Source organism: Varanus komodoensis, unplaced genomic scaffold (assembly GCF_004798865.1).
Source record: "Varanus komodoensis strain SLA01 unplaced genomic scaffold, ASM479886v1 scaffold1, whole genome shotgun sequence".
Classification (NCBI taxonomy): Eukaryota; Metazoa; Chordata; class Lepidosauria; order Squamata; family Varanidae; genus Varanus; species Varanus komodoensis.
The window spans coordinates 125,325,911-125,342,234 of record NW_025335268.1 but is presented as its reverse complement, the minus strand read 5'-3'; the positions used below and the strand labels follow the sequence as shown (position 1 = coordinate 125,342,234).

At 39.3% G+C, this 16,324-nt stretch overlaps 1 protein-coding gene across 3 annotated transcripts in view; it reads left to right on the top strand.

The window, feature by feature from the left end:
* ILRUN (inflammation and lipid regulator with UBA-like and NBR1-like domains) overlaps nucleotides 1-16,324 on the top strand; it is a 52,219-nt gene that overhangs the window by 6,554 nt on the left and 29,341 nt on the right. For all 3 annotated transcript variants that reach the window (XM_044444555.1, XM_044444563.1, XM_044444573.1), the window contains exon 2: nucleotides 11,385-11,539. In XM_044444555.1, coding sequence (XP_044300490.1) covers nucleotides 11,385-11,539 — 155 coding nt within the window. The remainder of the gene's footprint in view (nucleotides 1-11,384; nucleotides 11,540-16,324) is intronic.

Below are 16,324 nucleotides of genomic sequence, written 5' to 3'. Positions count from 1 at the left end.
AAGGGACTCTCCCTCAGATCTCAAAGGGCGGTCGGGCATATACGGACGTAAGCGCTCGTTCAGGTAGCCAGGACCCAAGCCGTTTAGGGCTTTATAGGTCATAATCAACACCTTGAATTGGGCCTGGGCTTCAATGGGAAGCCAGTGAAGCTGACGGAGGACTGGAGTCATGTGAGCATATCACCCCGTCCCCGTCAGCAACCTGGCAGCTCTATTTTGCACCAATTGAAGTGTTCGGACTGTCTTCAGGGGAAGCCCCACGTAAAGCGCGTTACAGAAGTCTAGGCGGGACGTCACCAGCGCGTGTGTCACCGTCGCCAGGCAGTCGTACTCCAGGTAGGGGCACAGCTGATTAATCAGCCGAAGCTGAAGGAAGGCGTTCCTCGCCACAGCTGTCACTTGAGCTTCCAAAGAAAGCTCCGGGTCGAGGAGTACTCCTAAGCTGCGGACCTTATCCCTAAGAGGGAGTGTTGCACCATTCAGGACCAGGTCAAATCCACCCTCTCCGAAACCCGATCCGCCAACCAACAGGACCTCCATCTTGTCTGGGTTGAGTTTCAGTTTGTTTAAAGCATGAATAATCCATATTGTCTGGGGTCACACATCATACAACAACCTCAGGTTGTACACAAGTGGCAGTTGTGAACTGTGAGTTCTTCATGGTTAGCTAACTTGGGGGTTAGAAGATAATTCTAGTTGAAGATTAGAATCATAGAATAGTAGAGTTGGAAGGGGCCATAAAGGCCATCGGGTCCAACCCCCTGCTGTTGCAGGGCACCAATTTACACCATCCCAGTCAGATGGCTGTCCAGTTTCTTTCTGAATGTTTCTAGTGTAGGAGAGCCCATAATCCCTTTAAGCAACTGGTTCCACTGCCATATTGCTCTTGCAGTGAGGAAATAGATATTTGGGGATACAGTTAAAAGACATTTTGTTGACAATTTATTTTACAAATGATTCCATTCACTCAGTGTTATACTTAACTAGTTTTGAGAGTTCATTCCATTCTTTTCTCAGCCAGATGTTAAGCAATATAGAAATCCTGCTGACTTTGAAAATGTATCTAGCAACTTAACTGGTATTAGGAGCTATCTTGGGCCAATTTATTGTTTAGCAGTTTCTCATATCTTAAGTTATGCTTAAACATGTCTGGACAAGTTCTAATTTTTTTGCAAATGTGGAATCCCACATTGCAGATTTTAAACTGGCTTAACTGTGGGTTTTACTTTCTTTGTAGGTAATGTTTGTCTGTTTTCTTTTTAATGCATTCTCAGGAGCAAGTTAGTGGGCAAGTTGAAATTATCATTTATTTAAAAAGAATATGTTTATGCATACAGCAGTGATTTTAAAAAATTGAGGCAAAACAATCCTACAGTAAAGTCTTTTTAAAAAAAGACATTAGACTACAGCAGTTATGGAAAATGCATATATTAACTTTTCCTGGCTTATGAATATTCTTTCGTTTGCTAGATGCAATTGGAAGTGTATGTGGGTTGCATTATCAGAAAACTCAGTCTAAATTAAGAGTGTTCTATATGTTGCATAGCCTTCCTCATTTCAGTATATAAAATTTAATGCTTTCTTTGTGAAAAAAACATGGCGCTATCTCTATTTTTAATGAATTACTGCATCCAGGCTTTCACAGGGACACTTTTAATTTTGAAGGGCTTACTTGTATGCAGTTTTATTTGATGTTGTTCAGAGTAATGAATATTTTATTCTTTTTGTCTGCATCATTTCCCCAATTTGACTTGGAAGGGCTTGCATTTTGTTTGGGTCTTTTAAAGTGAAATAATTTCTTAATTGTTAAGGTTAGGGGTCTCTCAGTTATCTGTGGCCCTGTACAGGTAGACCTAGATTATGAGACAGCCAATGTGATAACTCAAAAGTAAGGCCTATTAAATTAATGCAGGATTACTCTTGGGTAAGTTATATTGGACTGCAGCCTTAACCATAGCATCTGTTTGGCTTTGGGTGTTTTGTTTTTTGGCTTGATCTTTGTTAAAACCTTTCCCTACCTAAACCATGCATACAAATTTGTCACAAACCAATGTGAAACAGTGGTCTGTATTTGATTTACATTTATTTTTACCTAAAAAATGTAGATACATTGCTGTGGTGAATTTCCTTAAGAAGTGTAAAGTTCCCAAACTCATAGAGCTCCTTCCAAAGGTCTTGAACAGCATGTACTATGAATTGGGAGGCTGTAGTGAGAAGAGAAATCCTTCCAAAGAGAGGAAGCCATGGAACTTTAGCAGTTCTCCTCTCCTGCTGCAACTTCACAGTGCCTTCTAGTCAGGAGGATCTTCTCACTCTTGTAAGGGGCTTTGTGGCCCTCAGAGAGCTAGGGGTAGCAGGAAAGTGGATGGGGAAGATAATTGAATGAATGCTTTTCCACTTTACAACCTGGTGTGAAACCATGGTACAGCTTGTCAGGGAAGCTCAGCTTGTTGGGCTTCAGATTTCATCAGGGTAGGCAGCATAGCCAATGCTAATGGATGATGGGAGTCACAATCCAACAATATCTAGAGGCATAGGCATACCCTGTCCTTTGTCCGGAGGGTGTGTACAGGAAGACATTAGCAGGAACTTGCTAGTTGTTCTGCAAGTGGGGAGATTGGAGAGTAGGGAAAACAGTCTTAGTTGCAGTTCAGAATTGGATGATCTACCATGCTGTTGGATTTAAGCTTTCATCTGCTGAAGCCCAACAACAAGGCCCTATATCTTGTAGTCTACCAAAAATCTTCAACTTATTACTTTTTTAAAAAGCCAGAGCTGAGCCCCTCTCTTCCATCAGCGTTTACTCACAGCAATCTGGTTTTCTGAGGGTTTCTTTGTCTTCTCCCACCTTCACAACAAGGGTTTCTTTAATGGTTTTGCAAACCACTATCTGCCAAATTATCTTTTGTTCCTTCCTTTGGTTCTATTGGTAGTATTAATTTAACTGACTGATAGACCCTTTGAACAATGGCCTCAGCAGACTTTAGAGTTTTCACCATGGAAGTGGTTTTTCTTCTTGTTGCATTAGCATGTAGGATCAAACATTTCTCATTTTTCAGAAGGACAGTGTAGTCTTAGTCTCAGACTGCACCTTCATTCTGAAGTTTGTTTATCAATTCTATTTAACTCCAGAAATTATATTACCATATTTGAAAGGCACTTTCATTCTACGTCTCCAGAACATCATAATCATTTAGAAAATCCACCCATTTTTGTTTGCCATTCCTGTACCTGGAAAGGTCAGCTGGTGAGTTCACAATGCCTTGTTAAGCATATAGTCTTAGTCATAAAGCTATTAGTTCAGCTTCTGGTTCCCCTACAATAATGGGTCACTGTGAACCAGACCCACAGCTTTCTCTGCTCCCTTGCTTATGAGGTATACCATTACTGAAACTCATTGACATGGGCTCAATCAGCTTCATTCACTGGATACTACTGCTTAGATATCAGAACTTGCACTGATGCAGCTTTTGGCAGAGCTTCTCTTTCTTTGACCCTGGTGTGACATCTCCCTCCTTCTGTAAATCTTACTGTGTTTCAGTCACCCAAATCTCCCTGTTTGTGTCACAGGGACTATGAAGAATAATAGGTTGCTTCCCTGTAACTTTGGTTCTTTGTGCGGTCATTTGCTAATATATACAACCCACTATCTTTGCTTACTTGGATGCCTTTTTGATTTCTTCTCCTATGGGTAGATGTGGAACTGAAAGGAAAGCAGGAGTCACTGTTCTCGTGCAGTGAGGAGATGATTGGGGCTTCCACCTAAAACTCTGTTTAAGTTAAATAATGTTCTGAATGATTGTTTGCATAGTTAAATAACCCATATGTGTGAGTTCACTGATAATTACTCAAAGGATCACAATTACAGGTAAGCAACCTGTCCTCCTTTCATGCATGCATCTCTCAAAGGCAAAGGTATGGGACTGCTAGTGCATTGTAGCTCTTGCATGAAGTACTGGCTGTGTCCCTCACTCTTAGTGGGAGATACGGGAAACACCTAACAACATGGAGATATCTGTCACAGGGTTCCCAACAGTTTTGGTCCTGTGCACCAATTTCAAATGTTGAAAAATGTGCCATGGTTCCCTCACAAAATGACTTGGGGTGGATTTTGCATTCGCAACATGGCTTTCATGTGGCACATAGTGAGTTATAAAACCCCCATTTTCCAAAGGCAAAGAAAAGCTCTAGAACACAAAACCACTGAACCTGCAGATTTCTACTTCATCGTGCATTCTGCAGAAAGCAAACTGATGATGTTTCTTGGGCAAGAAACTGAGCACTTAGCTAAGAAACTGTGTTCTATATTCCAAATCACATTTGCCGTTGCAAAGTTTAACAAAATGCCAGTTTTATAGAAGACAAACTAGTGTTGCTCAGAGAAACACATGCATATGCACAGAAGGCCAGACAAACCATACACCATACTAAAGCAAGTGAACAAGCCAGCAGCTGCTTACCATACCCAAGCAAAGTCACACGTAGAACAGAAATACACACTTCACTGCTTGCCATCCCATCTGGTCCTCCAAGATGCTGCCCCATTCCCTCCAAGATCCTCTCTATCTCACTTTTAGTTACCCTTCTCATTTCCTTCTTTTCCCCCATCTTTTTTCTTTGCTGGCTGGACATGTTCCAAAGTTAACTACTGGGTGCAAACTCCCAGTGGAAAACTAACTCCCAGTAGAAAAATTATTTCTAATTTTTTGAGAGTGTGTCTGTATCTCACATGGGCTCCAGAGGCATTCTTTTAAGTAAAGATGAAACTTGATGTCACCATGGAATATGTCTTTGGGCTCATTCGTACCTACAAGAACTGCAGTGGTGGTCCCCAGCTCCAGATTCATCAGTCAGTTAGATTATAAGTGCCCTGTCATCACCTATTAGAATTTTTCTATTGCTGTAAGGACTAGAAATGATTGTTTTCAAAAATAAAAGCTACGGTTCTTAGGGAGTTAGACACTTCATGTTGCAGTGTACATATAGCTGCATGCAAAATTCATTCACATCTGTTTTAAGCATTCTCTACATGTGTTCAAACATCAAATTCAGTAAAATAGATTAATTTTTCTTTTAAATATTTCTCATAGGGTTCAAAATAGCCAAGTTTTGAAACAGATTGATACTTGCAGGCTAGAACATACTCATATCACATATTTGGGTTCAGATATATTTGACTGTGAATTGTTTTCTTCCAGAGACAGAGTACATCAGTGTTATATGTACATGTACAAGAAGTCAACTATGGAACTCAATTATTAGTAAGGGGGTAATGCATTTTAGAGTGTACCAAGTGGTGGTGTCTGTCTATTCCTTCTTAAGTCTTTTCAATTGATGAAACACTGAGGCAGTGCAGTTAGCTGCATCCTGCTTCTTGTATTTGGCTGAAACGACGGCTTCAGCAAATGCAACATATTTTGCCCCTGATATCAGGATTAATAGACATGGAAGATTGAACTTTACAGCAGTGGTAGCAGAGAGAAGGGGAACAGACTTGGTTCTTGAGTACAGGCTGTTTCTGTTTGGTTTCTGTTTAAAAAAAGAATTAGTGTGTGAAGTTAGTGAATTGGCTTACACACAATGCTAGCCCTCTTTGTTAACTCACAGTTAAACCATGACTTGTTATCATATCCAGGTTTTCTTTGGCATTCAGTCAGACAAACCATTATTTGTTTTCTCAGTCCCTGGGTTGCTTATTTCCCTCCCTCTTCACCCACTCCCTCCTGATATCCCAACTGTCTTCATGATTTTGTAGTACTTTTTTTTCTTTTTTTACCGTGCTTGCTTGCCACTTCTAATTGGGTCTGCCACTTCTGTAGCCTGTAGAACCCCTCAAAATTCCATAGTTTTAGGTTCATATATAATGCCAACCTATGGTTTAAACAGCCTAGAGTTTACAACCTAACTGCAAGCCTGTTGTGTCCTACATGGAAGAGGATTCATCTGATGAAGAAGAGAGGGTTGCCTGGTTCACATGTAACACTAACCTATTATTTATTTAAGCTAAGGTTTATCGTCTTATTCATGATTTGTCAGGCATATGTTTTAACAAATTGTGCTTTATTTTCTTGATCCCATGACTGTTTCCCCTGCTCTCCTCTGCTCACTCTTTCACTGTATCCTAAATGCAGCACTGCAAAACTGCACTGTAAAGTGGGTGGATTTTTCTTTTCTTAACCTCTGTTACTCACTGTCTCTGTAGGCTGATGAAACAACTCATGAGCAACCCAATGTACTAGGTTCTGATGTAACAACAAATTATGATTTAAATAACTCACAGTCTGTCACTCAACAACAAACCGTGAGCTCTCTTCATGGATTGTTTGTGATTAACATCTCATAAGTAACTTGTGGTTCCAGGCTCACACACAACAACCCACAGTTCAACCAATCATGGTTAATCCATCCATGGTTTGTAAGTATGTGAAAACCACATCATTAAGTTTGGTCTTTGACTCCATGTGGAGAAGATGTTCAAACCTACCATCTTCTAAAGAGAGGAACATGGTCTATTTACCTGTAATGAACAGGAATAATAATTTTAGAAAAGCACCTTAATTCTGTAATTTTAGTAATTTATAATTTCAGTATGAAGCAGATAAATCTGCTTTTGAAGGGGGCCACTGGAATGTGTGTGAGGGTCATGCACATGGAAGACTCAGTACTTCTTTACTCACAACCCTCCCATTGTCTCACAGAAGCACTTAATGTACTCCCTATGAGCATCTTTAGGGCCTATGCAGTATTTTTTATCTTCTCCTGGCCCAGTATTACTGCATTCTTACAGTATTCGTACATTCAAACCATGCTGAGAAGTGCTGGGAAAATGCAGTAACAAACCTATAAGAAAACTATTAGCCTATACAGAATAGAACAGGAAGGAAGAATTTTGTACTTAAAGTAAGTGGGCATGTTAATCAAAGGCCTAATTCTTGCCAAGGATAGGAATATGCAGTGAAAGGGATTATCTGAAGTGAATGTGTTTGGTAAAGTCAAATGTCTGAAGAGATTTTCACTAAGGTTTTACACATGAATGCAAATAAACTGTAGAAAGGGTGATAAAATCTTCACAAGCTGCAAGGAACCCCAAGTTACAAATACTTATTCTCTGTTGAATCAATTTCCAAGGTGTTAGGATTTGTGTGTGTGTGTGCTCATCTTCATGTATGCTGCTATAGACTGTTAAAGTTACTTTTACAGATGTTTTTCTTGTAGTTCACATTTGACTGTAAAACTGTCTCTGGACATGCTGGTGGAAGGTGAGAGAGATTTGCTGCTCCTTAGAATTTCACAAAGTTTCAAATGTGATCTCAGCAGTAGAACTCTACACTGAAGCTTTCTTGGGCTTTAAGCAGAGATAAAGGAAAAAACAGCTGTCTGGTCTGTTGTTTAGTTGAATACCTGTGTCTTCAGCTGTATCCACTGTTACTACAGGTCTCTTACCAGACAGACAATGTGGGCGTCTCCACACAGCACTACGGCAAAAAGCACGTGTTCTGTTGAACTTCAGTCAGACATTTGCTTTGTCATTCTGACTCTGCTGGTGTTTCCCCCCTCCCTTGCTTCAGTCTTACACTTATTTTTATTATTATTATTAACTCTCTAGAATATGTCATCAACTCCTTACTGAAAAGTCCATGATTGCAATTTAGTGTACTTATTTTGTCTCTAGCACAATAGCATGCAGAAACAGGCTTTTAAATGCATTAGAAGAATAAAGTTGCAAGTCTGTTTTCAGTTTGTGCTGCCTTTAGTTAGATTTTAACTGGAACAGACACTGAAATCATTCCAAGTGGCAAAGCTGGGTGATGAAATGTGACACATGGAGGGGAAGACAATTGGCAGTGAGCCCTGATGCTCAAATAGCCTTTTTGACTTTGAAGCATATTTACAGGATGGAAAGTCAAAATATTCCAAACTGTGGTGTTTTCTCTCTTGTGTCTGAATAATTGTTTTGAGAAATGTTCCCCAATATTTATTATGCAACTCTCTTCCCTATATGATGATAGAGTTTTAATAATATTTATGCACTTGTGTTATATAAGATGTCTAAAGACTTCTGCATTTTAATAGACTGTAGCAAGGTGGCAGGGGGTTGGTTGGGGAGAGGAGCACTGACTGATAATTGCATGACTATGTTCCACTTCCAGTTAGTTTAATCTTTAGTCTGAATTGAAGGAGATATATTTCAGTGGAGATTGTTATATTGACTCCATAGTTTGAACAAGAATTTCTTGACAAATCTCTTTTGAGAGTTAAGTAAATCTCATTTTGTTTGTTTATTTCTCTGTACCTTCTAGACCACTCAATAGCCAGAATTCTCTTCTAGAAGCAAGACACAGCTAGTGACATAAAGCATAGTCTCCACTTAGTTGCTAATGTGACATACACCTATCCCATAGCATTTAAATGAGCCAGTATTTTTAAATATAAACTCTCTTTCTTGTTCAGAAAGTAGCTGGCATTTCACATAAGTTGTAGTGCAACTCAGAACCTGGATATCTGACTGTCCAGTTACCTAAACCTGATGTAACAACTTATAAATTGGAAAGGTTTTTCCAGCATGTACATAAATATTACTGATAATGTGCTATCTCAGAGTTGAAAGAATCTTAATACAGCATCCCAGTGGGAAAGTCTGCAGTGCATGTACCCGAATGGTCACTAATCCCCTGCTTGCAGATGGCTGTGGTGAATAGCAAGGCAATCACAGTGCCAAATCCCATGGAATTCCATCCCAGAGCAGAACAAAGGAGCAGTGGCAGGGTGTGGGGAGGAGTCTGGGGACACTTTTTAAATATTTATAATTTTTATTTTATTCAGCAAAACCAAACATCAGCAGAAAACAGTGAGACTACAAAACAAGAGTAGTAGAACAACAAACAAGGGGGGAATGAAACAAACAAAACAGAAACACAAAGCATGAAACAATAAAAAAAGCCCATATATTCACACAGTAATGATCAGAGATCAAATACTTTGGACACCTAATGAGAAGGAAGGACTCACTGGAGAAGACCCCAATGCTGGGAACAATTGACGGCAAAAGAAGAAGGGGATGGCAGAGAATGAGGCGGCTAGATGGAGTCACTGAAGCAGTTGGTGTGAGCTTAGGTGGACTTTGGGGGATGGTGGAGGACAGCATGGAGGAATGTTGTCCATGGGGTAGTGATGGGTTGGACACAACTTTGCTAAACAACAACAGAAATGATCAGAGATGCATTGAACTGGTCTTGAAAGCATTTCTTGTAATATATATGTATACATATATGCTCACACATGCACAAATATTCAGAGTTCCTGTTCTACATCATTAGTATATTTAGGTTGTAGTAGGTTGACCAAATGTTCTAAAGAGTGTTGAGACAATGTTGTCATTGGTAGTCTCTCTCATAAGATGCCAGTGTTGTGAGGTCTTCAGTCCATTGCATGGTTGAGGAGGATGATTTGACTTCCTATCCTTGCAGTATATGTCTCTTAGTTACCATGAAGGCTCATATAGTCCACTTGTGGCCAGATGATGGCTTCCAGGAAGTGGGAATGTAATTCAGCATTTTTAAGACATTTTTTAAAATGAAGAATGATGTATTTAGGACAAAGTTGATGCATCTAACAACTTCTGTCCAGAAGTGGGGCCATCACTGGGCATTTTCACATCATGTGCACTAATGATGTTTCTGCCTTCCCACATTGCCAACATTTATTAAAGGGTGATAGTTTTCTTGAAACAGGCATCATGGAGTGCAATATGCTTGGAAGAGCAGCTTTTGCCATATAAGGTGTAGTTTCAGGTCAGAGGACATGGATGTAGCCGTTTTCCACTGGTGTGGTTGGATGTGGCATTCTAATTCCTCACACCATTCCTCTCAGAATGTCTGGATGTCAAGCTGGTTGTATGTTAGGAGTCTTTTGTAAATATATACTGTTAGCCAAGTTCTTCAAATATAGATGCACTTGGTCGAGAAACATTCCTTGGTCGGTCCCTTTTTAATAGACTGGTGCAGTGTCTTAATGAATTCCACATAGTAATCAGTGCTTTAGTATTACATCAATTAGACTGGATTAAGATGACGACGACGATGATGATATTTATATCTTGCCTATTCACAATAGTTGGAGCTCAAGGCAGCTCACTCCATTAAAAACTTGTACAATTAAAACATTCATAGACATAAACAAAAATTTAAAATATAATGATATGAAACCATTCCAGTTTTATTTTTGCTTTTAAGAAATGCCTCATGTTTGCACATTTATAGTCATTCTGTTTCTAAAATGACTAGTATTCCATTTTTCTTGTTAGCAAGCAAGTGTGATGCTAGTGGGCGGCTCTCACATTCAATCAATCAATCAATCAATCAATATTTTCTACTTATTTCACTAATCATGACTGTTTACACAACAATCCACTGTGGGTAGGCTTATCCATGAAGAACTGCCATGCATGCTGGCCACCATCATGAATCTGTAGTTCCCAACTGTGGGTTTGTCGTGTTATGCAGACTTTGAGGAGTCAAACAAACCACAATTCTGCAGGTTTCACACCACATAATTCATTGACCTTTTAGCAATAACTTTGCAGTCACTAATCAGTTCATGACCATTTTTATTTCTTTCTGCCTGCATTCAAACATGCAAAGCAAAATTTCAATATATATTTAAATTTTGAGATTTATTGGCAATTCTCAAAGGCAATCATTGGGCCCATTTGCTGATTTTATGCCAGTACACCGTGCTCTTATGATCAACAAGAATAGCAAGCTTTTTAAATAGGTTACTTTCCATACGTGTAATACGTGCTGGGATTTTCACAATCAGGGAAGGAAAATAATCCACCTTAGGTTAGCTGTTTGTCCAGCATTTGCTGGTTGAGTTCTGCTGATTACCAGAGTTACTCTCACTGGACACAAGTTTGCTGGGTCATCCAAACAGTGTGAGGATGCGGGATACATGGTTTTACATGCCACACCAGAACCCATTCCTTACAGTTATGGAATGGTTTGTAAACTACCTTTGCAGGGTTCAGGCAACATGACAATTCACACCCAGTAAGGGTAATGATGTTAATACAGCAGTGTGTGTGAAGCACGCCCAGGCCAGGACACTGGTACTTATTTTTCTTCCCTGAATGAGCAAACCCCCTTCTCTGTGTGATAGAAGAATGTGTCAACTTGCTTGGCTATTGGCATTCTTGAGCAGAAAATCTTCAAAGGGGTGTCTGCACATCCCTTTACCTGTGTTCTCCTCAAAGGTAGATGTTGGAGGGAGCATGCAGCATTGGGAATGAGGCCAGTAAGCACTGTCTCCCTTGCTCTCTTTTAGTATAAGTATGGGGAAAAAATCTACAGATCTATGATTGAATAAACCTTTTACTCTCTTTCTAGGAACTTGCAGGCAGCCATTGGAGCCTACTATGATTTTGAGAGTCCAAACATCAATGTGCCCTCCATGTCCTTTGTAGAAGATGTGACTATAGGAGAAGGAGAGTCCATCCCTCCTGATACCCAGTTTACAAAAACATGGAGGATACAAAACACAGGTGAATAGTGAAAGTTCTAAGCTTGGTGTCTGACTTGGTACTGGTTTGTAATTTTCCTTAAAATATAAATGATTTTATTGTTAGCAGTAATGTTGTTTTCTTTTAGATCATTCAGGGAATGATATTTTTCAAAGGAAGTTATGTAGAAGTAATTTTACTGTTTTTCAGAACATTGTTTTTAATATTTTATAACCAACAATGTAGGGATGGTGACTCATTGTTCACAGTTGAAAATACCAGACTAGGCTTCCTGCCATTCTGGCAAGTACAGTGATCCCCTCCCACTTTCTTGGAGGAGGCGGATCATCTTTGCAGTTGTGCTAGACTTCAGAGATTTTCAGTTTTGGAGTTTGCATTGGATTGGAAATCATCCCTGGCATCAAGTTGTGCTTTGAAGATGCTCAAAGTTCCTCCAAAGCTCAGCATAACACCATAGATTAGTAGAGATGCAAGGTCATAATGAATACAAACTTTGACTGGCTACCAAAGCCAACCAAAACTTGTGAATTCCTATAAACCAGGTATCTTTGTCTGTCTTGAGGCAAATGTGGTAGCCTTTCCCATTCTGCTGCTGTTCTCATACGTTGAACTACAACTCTTCAGTCCCATTCAGCATGGTCAGTAGCAGATGGAGGCTATAGTCCCAAGGTAGCTGGAAAGAAAGGTTAGAATAGAGAAATATGTGCTTTGTTCTGCTTAGGCAGCTGAGCCTGAAGACTTCCATTCTGAAGATATCTTTCAAGGCAACAAATTATTCTTCCTGAATGCCTTCCTGGTTTTTAGAAGTTCAGTTTCTCTTTGTCTCCTGCTCAAGATAGTCTGTTTAGAAGGTAACAGGAGAGAAGAACACAGACATGCAGTTCCAATGTAATAACAATGCATGGTTTTGTAGGTATATTTGAACTATGCCAAAGTTCCCAACCTCCCACATCATTGCATCATTATTAAATGCAATTATCCTCTATCTCTTATGTTTTCTTTCTGTGTTTTGATTGCATGGGTACATGTAGTTTTAACTCTGACAGTTTCAAATAGTCTGGCAGTTCTAGTGTATGTTTGACTAGCATATGTTTGAATATATGATGCTTTTTCAAAGTCTTTATTTTTGATGTACCAAATACTGAAAATGACTTATTTTTACTGCACATATGAAATGAACTGTCAAGTAGTAGAACTTCAGTAGAACATCAGAGCAATAAGCTTTCAAAAGTCCCTCATTCTTTAATGTAAATTTAGCAATAATATTTTAACAGTGCAATCCTAAGTAGATCGTCTTTCCATCTCAAGCTCTGTCTGCTTTTGTTGGTTAGGGTGAAAGATGTGTATATGGGAAGGTAGGCTGGCTTTTCTGTTTGACTGGTTGGACTGATATCAGCAATGGCGAATACTCACTATGCCAGTTTCAGTTTAGGAGTTTGATCTAGACTCATTTTGGAACAGTGAAACACCTTTGGGTTCCACAGTTCCAAAACAGTTTCCTCTAAATTCTCTGTATCAGAATTTTAGTTTTTTTGCTGCCAGTGGTAGCTTTCTGCAGATGGAGCACCCCTCTGCTGCTAGGGAATGCAGCTCAGCGCCATTCTAATGTCTCTACTACCACCACTAGTACATAAAAAGATGTGGATTGCTCTCTCTTTGGCATAAATATTTTATTTAAGCCTCTGCCAAGTGAATAGTAGTTAATTTAGTTTACACATTACAATGGAAAATAAAGGTTTACTTTCCCTATAATTCATGGGGAAGCGCAGGCAGCTTAATCAGAGGTTGTCAGTCTGATGTGCAAACCCAGACTGATAGCTTGTTTTTGGACTAAACAGCCCAGTAGTTAATGCATGGCTTATTATCCCTAAATATGTTTTCCTGTTACACCTACAACCTCCAATCAGACTGATTGGAGGTGGTTTTTAAGATGCAGAAGAGGCTCACATGTAATGCATATCCCAACAATTCACAGTTTTCCCCCATGACATGTAAACTAGCTTTCTTTTGATGCTCAGGTGCATCCTAGAAGCTGGTACATTTAGCAGCACCTTCAGCTGGAACAGAAGCACATTGCAGAATCTGCCGTATAAATATATATGTAGTATTGTTGGCTTTGTTTGTATTTTAAACACTCCTGTTTTTCAGAACTAAAAAGGGAAAATAAAAAGTACAGTTAGATATTTTATTTACACTTATTTTTATGTGTATACTGCCTTATTTGCTAAAAAGTCCTCAAGGCAGTGTGCGACAGTTTAAAAAATTTAACATAATAAAAACATTAACAACATATAAACTAATAAAACTAAAGCTGCATAATTTAAAGGGCTAAATCATAAAGATCTGTTTTCATAAAGTCAAGAGACTTGGGACTAATTGCTATTCTTGAGTAAGCACATTCCAGATTTTGGGAGCAACACAGGAGAGACCATTCTTAGATATGCATGACAAATGGACATCTGAATGGTGTTCTCAAGAGCACCTCTTAATAACCAAGCAGGTTCAGGCTGTTTTTATCAACATAGGCATGGGGCTCCTGATTTCTTGACTTTGGTGTCTTTAGACCAGTTTATCATGGTTGTATGTCAGTTTTATTGTGAAAGTATGATGTTACAGCTGTTCTCTTGCTGTGTTATTAATATGTCAGTTGTTCTCTACCTCTTTTTGGTGAAGAGGTATAAGAAGGTTTTGGGGGTATAAGAAGTTTGGAAACAAAATCAGTAATGATCCTAAGGCATTAAAACTAACATATGTCAAACCTGGAAAGCAATTAGCAACCAGTACAGGTCTTTCAAGACAGGTATAGCATAATCTTACTGACATACTTCTGTTAGCAGCATGTGTGTCACATATTGCACTAGTGGAAGCTTTCAGACACTCTTCATGGATCACCCCATGTAGAGCACATTGAAGCAGTCTAAACATGAGGTAACTATGGAATGTATGACTATTGCCAAGTCACACTGGCTCAGGAAGGGTCACAGTTGGTTCACCAAGCATAATTGTGCAAATGCACTGTGTGCTGCTGCCACTAATACCTGAATATCCAGGAATAGTGTAGCATTCCCAGGCTATGGACCTGGTTCTTCAGTGGGGAAAGCAACCCCTTCCAGAAAAGGTTGAAACTCAGTCATCAGTTCAGGCTTTCTGTGGATAAACAACTCCTCCATCTGGTCTGGATATAATGGGCTGGATGCAGCTTGTCCTCCTTAATCCAGTCATTATCAAAAACAAGACAATTTTGAAGGGTTTTGAATGAGTCCTTGGAGTAGATGACAAAGAGCAATGGTGCCATCAACATATTGCTATTGCAAAGCTCTAAATAATCTGTCCCAGTAGTTTCATGCAAATACTGAATAGCGTGGAGCCAAAGAAGAACCCTGGTGGACATGGCCTGGGACTTCTAACATGATCTCTGAGCGCCATCTTTTGAATTTGGCCTGATAAGGTGAAAACCACTGCAAAAAGCACCCCCAAGGCACAGCCCCATCGGATAATCCAGAAGGAATACATAGTCAAAAGCAGCCAAAAGGCCCAGAAGAACAAGTAAGATCACGCTTTCCCATCTTGTTCTCAGTACAGATTGTCTGCCAGGATGACCAAAGCCATCTCAGTCACATAACCTGGCCAAAAACACAATGGAAATGGGTCTAGATAACCAATATCATCCTGATGAATTTGATGCTGGGACACCATAATTTTCTCAGTCACCTTAATGAAAGATGGTACATTTTTGTCTCATCTATTGTTGGGCAGATCTTCTGGGTCATTCTTGGACTTCATTTGTCTGATCCTTTTTGAAAATCAGTGTGGTATAGTGGTTAAGAGCACAGGTCTGGGATTCTCGCAATCTGGGTTCTAGTCCCTGCCCAGCCATGGAGCCAACTGGAACCAATTTGGGGCTAGTCACAGACTCTCAGCATAGCTTACCTCACAGGGTTGCTGTTGTGACAATGAGACTGAGAGCAGGAGGGAGATAATGATGTAAGTTGCTTTGAGTTTTTTAAAAAAGAAAAAGGTGGGCAATAAATAAATCACTTTGAAGTCTTTTTCCTTATAATGTGGTGGCAAGAAGGTTCTTAAAACATTTAAGGTAGAATAGCCATGATGCTATTTTTTAAAACTCAGCTAATGTTATGATGAAACTTTGCAAAGAGATGAAATGAGGTGAGGTGAGATGAGATGAACAACCTTTGGCACTAATCTACTGGGATGTAATTATAAGGGAAATGAAATCTGATGCAAGGAAAATAACAGGGATTGCAGTCACAGGATATAATTTGAATAGCTAATCTACATATCTGTATTTTTATTATATCTATGGCCTCTGTGCAAAATAATTACACTAGAAAAAAAGAACATGTCTTCAAGTGCAGTAGTGCTTGAACCGGCTATATGAACCTCATATAGTAGATTCCACCTCCCTGCCATTGCAGGCTTTACAGGTATGTCTGTTCACAGTCACAGGAACACAGCAGTTGAAGGACTGTGATGCAAAATGTGAATGCGCTTGTTTCTGTCATCTTTAGCTGAGAATTTTCCTTATGAATTTTCATAATTAAACCTTGAGTCTTTGGTCTTTGCAGCTGCTATCATGACCTTACACTTATTTCATTGTAAGGGTTAATTAAGCATCTTGAAGGACTAAAGATAACTTCCTACTCAGTAGATGTTGAAGTAAAGCAGTGAATTTTAACACTACTTGAACAATGCTTGATTGAGCAAGTTATTTCTGGTTAGGAATGGATTCATTCAGTGTTATTTTGAGGATTCTTATTGGTTTAAAAAGCAAACTATTGTGTATTT